The sequence below is a fragment of the Protobothrops mucrosquamatus genome, unplaced genomic scaffold (genome assembly GCF_001527695.2).
Source record: "Protobothrops mucrosquamatus isolate PMUCROS unplaced genomic scaffold, P.Mucros_1.0 scaffold2642, whole genome shotgun sequence".
NCBI classification, from domain to species: Eukaryota; Metazoa; Chordata; class Lepidosauria; order Squamata; family Viperidae; genus Protobothrops; species Protobothrops mucrosquamatus.
Window position 1 is genome coordinate 107,375 of NW_015388694.1, and position 3,856 is coordinate 111,230.

A 3,856-nucleotide genomic window follows, 5' to 3' on the forward strand; every position below is an offset into this window, starting at 1 on the left:
CAATGCCTTGAGTTCTAAGAGTACCCAAAGGGGTGACTTTAATTTTAGGCTAAACCTTCAATTTTTTTAATGGGATGCTTGTCAACAATTTTATGTGTTACACACCTAGTCCCTTGCTGCTCTTGGTTAGAATAAAATTTCTCATTTAAACCAGAAGAGGGCTTCCTTGTTCAAGTATGTGAAAAATTACTACCAAGGACGGGAATAAAATGTGCTCAGTTTGCATTATACAGTCCTACACAATTCACACTTTCTCAAATTGATGGAGCAGACGGCCACGTGTGGTTCTAAATCTGGTTTGCGAGCGAGTATATAAAAACATATGGAATCAACAAATGTGTTAAGGAAAAAGCTTGCAAAAATATGTCTGTTACATTAAACGACCTCAAACTTAACTGAAGATGGAAATAAGTTCTGAAAACTTAAGTTATAGCTACAGGAAGTCCTGAACTACAACCGCAATAGGGATCAGAATTTCCCTTGCTAAGCAAGGCAGTTCTTGAGTAATTTACACCTGATGAAAGAAAAGTCTTCATCGTGGTTCAGTCCAAGCTGGGAATAAACATGGCGACTGCTTTAGAAAGAAGGTTGCAGTTTATTGAAAAGGAGAACCAGACAGGAAGATTGCTCTGGAAAAAGAGAGAGAGAGCACATGTAGGGAGTGGGTTTTTATACCCTCTGGAGCCTTTTGTTTGGAGTTGTTTCCTGTTCCTGTTTGAGGCTATTTCCTGTGTCATGTATTCTGAGTCTGGGTGTGCCTTTCTGGTATTCTGATGGTGATGGGTTAATCCTATTATCTCCCAAAGGTCATATCCTGCTTCCCTGGGGCTTGGGCTGATGACTCTTAGAGTTTGGGTGAGGTATGTAGATTTTAGGTGTCTTTGTCTTCTTAATCTTCTAGCTTCAACTTTCCTGGATTTACATCTGCATTTCTACAGAGCTGGCTTCTGCTTGGGGGAGGGAGACCCGGAAACATTAAGAAAACTGGGCGTGTTTTTCTGCCTCTTTAAGATCCTTTGAGGAAATATATTTTCCTGCCCTTTTAATATTTCCTTCTCTGGGGGGCTGACTTCCCACAGATTTTGCTACTTTTTTGCCATAGTTGTTAAGTGAATGAATCACTACAGTTGTTAAGTGAATAATGTGGCCGTTAAGTGAATCTGGCTTTCCCCATTGACTTTGCTTGTCAGAAGCCTGCTAGGACAGTCGCAAATGGCTGATCACGTGACTCAGGGATGTTGCAACAAGCGTTAAATACACCCTTGGTTGCCAAGCGCTTAAATTTTGATCATGTGACCTTAGAAATGCTGTGATAGTCATATAAGTACAAGGGCCGGTCATCAGTGACTTTTTTTTCCAGTGCCGTTGTAACTTTGAATGGTCGTTAAACAAATGATTGTAAGTCAGAGACTACCTCTACATTTTGTTAAAAGCCTATGGTTTTAAAATAAAATTACAGCACATTACTAACTTTGTGCTCTGGAAGAAATGTGGAGAGGCCAAAATTTAATTAATATGCTGCCAACTAGTGGTGGTCTGGATAGTTGCACCCTATTTATTTATTTATTCAATTTTTATGCTGCCGTTCTATATCAACAGCAATAACATTGAAGCTTGTATACTGCCCCATAGCAGTCTGTGGGCGGTTTACAAAGTAAGCATTATTTGCATACTGCCCCCAACAATCTGGGTCCTCATTTTACCTCAGAAGGATGGAAGGCTGAGTCAACCTTGAACCCATCAGGATCAAACTCCAGGCTGTGGGCAGAGTTTGCCTACAATACTGCAGTTTAACCATTGCACCACCAAGGCTCCTTCAACGTATTTCGCTGCTGAAATAACTACCAACTCAAATATGGTAGCCTGTTTAAAGGAAATGAATCCAGACTTCACTCATTGCATCTCACTCCTTGGTCAGATCGGCAAGATTTGAAGTTTTGATCAAAATAACAAAAGTAGTCTATTCCTTCTGTAACATCAGCTTTGCCCCTTTCACACATGGGTGCAATGTTACAACACACAGACCAAAAAGATGGAACTTGTGTTGCTTTGGGTAACTATAGTATTATACATGAGCTGTTAAGGCAGACATGTCAAACACAAGGCCCGGGGCCCAGATGCGGCCTGCGAAGTGGTTTCATGTGGCCCGCGAAGCCATCCTGGAAACAGTGAGGGAACGGCCCCCGCCGCCTGTACAATTTTGTGGTGGGCATCTATGCTGAAACGCATTCAGTCTTAGCCCCACAAGGCCGTCTAGAAACAGCGAGGAACCAGCCCCTGCCGTGTCGTCCCTGCCCCCTGGGTGCATGCTGGGGAGGTGTCACCCTTTGTGAGGAATGAAGAAATGGACCATGCCTTGGCGCTTGCCCCGGTCCCACCCCCTTCTGCCAGAGACCCTCAGATCTGTCCCACTCCTGCCCAGGCCCCCACAGGCACCCTTGATGTGATCGATGTAGAGATGGCCACACCCACCCAGTAGGCCACACCCACTCCATCCACGCCCACCCAGTAGGCCGCACCCACCCTGGCCACACACCCACGCCCCCCCCGAGGGCAACCGCAATGCTGATGCAGCCCTCAATGAAATTGAGTTTGACACCCCTGTGTTAGGGGCATGAACTAATTTTTCACACCATAACGTAGTTTGTGTGGCCAGCTTATTGGATGAGACCAGCCACTGAGATTTATTCTATAAACCAGGATAAGACAAACCATGGTTTAATATGATTTATGCATCCAGAGGATTGAGATCTTTATCTTACCTGGTTGCCTTTGGGTCCCGAAATGCCAGTAGGACCCTAGAAATAAGTAAAGAAGAAACATAAAAAAAAACCCCACCAAGTGTCAAAAATGGTTAACTGGTTACAGGAACACAATATAAATAAGTAGCTTTTAGATTAGGCGAGTCTACATCTGAATTTTTTCTTTTTTATTATTTTTATTAAATTTGTTTGCTGCACATCTTGCCACAAGGCAGCTCAAAACAATAACTTCTAACTAAATGTATTACTTAAATTTAAGACTTTTGCAATAGATCATATTTCTCACCCTGGGTGACTTTAAGCTATGTGGACTTCAACTCCCAGAATTCCCCAGCCTAGTTGACTAGGGAATTCTGGGAATTGAAGCCCACACAGCTTAAAGTCACCCAGGGTGAGAAACACTGTGGTAAATGCGTGACAGAGGAAGAAGCCGTGGGCAGAAAGCTCCACCCATTTCATGTTCTAAAGCAAGGGTCTTCAAACTTGGCCCTTTTATGACTTGTGGACTTCAACTCCCAGAATTCCTTAGCCAGGCACGCTGGCTGAGGAATTCTGGGAGTTGAAGTCTACAAGTCATAAAAGGGCCAAGTTTGAAGACCCCTGTTCTATAGGGACATCAAATGCAATGACTCCATACATCCCAGTGTGGGTGATGCCGCCACTAAGCCCCGCCTTCCACCCAACAGGTATTTTGGAACAACAGGTCTTAAAAAAGGACATTTCTTGTTTTCTCTAACAGAGAAAACAACTTTAATTATTTTTAAGAAGCTTTTTAAGAAGAGCTTGGCTAGCCATTTGTCCTGAATCGTATAGGATCTCCTATTTGAACAGAGAATTGGACTGGAAGACTTTCAAAGACCCTCCCAACCCTGTTATACTGTTATCATTAATTTAATATTTATTTATTTATTTATTTATTTATTTATTTATTTATTTATTTATTAATTAAACTTTTACCCCGCCCTTCTCCTTACGGACTCAGGGCGGCTAACAACCAATAAAATACAAATACACCCCAAGACACCCCTTAAAACTTGGTTAAAAAGAAATATTTAAATTGGCTATAATTAATTAAAAATGTTTAAGAACCCCAC

At 42.3% G+C, this 3,856-nt stretch overlaps 1 protein-coding gene across 1 annotated transcript in view; it reads right to left on the reverse strand.

Moving 5' to 3' along the window:
• Positions 1-3,856, reverse strand: part of LOC107296104 (collagen alpha-3(IX) chain) — a 20,851-nt gene that overhangs the window by 14,088 nt on the left and 2,907 nt on the right. The window contains exon 4 of the mRNA XM_015825448.1: positions 2,763-2,798. Coding sequence (XP_015680934.1) covers positions 2,763-2,798 — 36 coding nt within the window. The remainder of the gene's footprint in view (positions 1-2,762; positions 2,799-3,856) is intronic.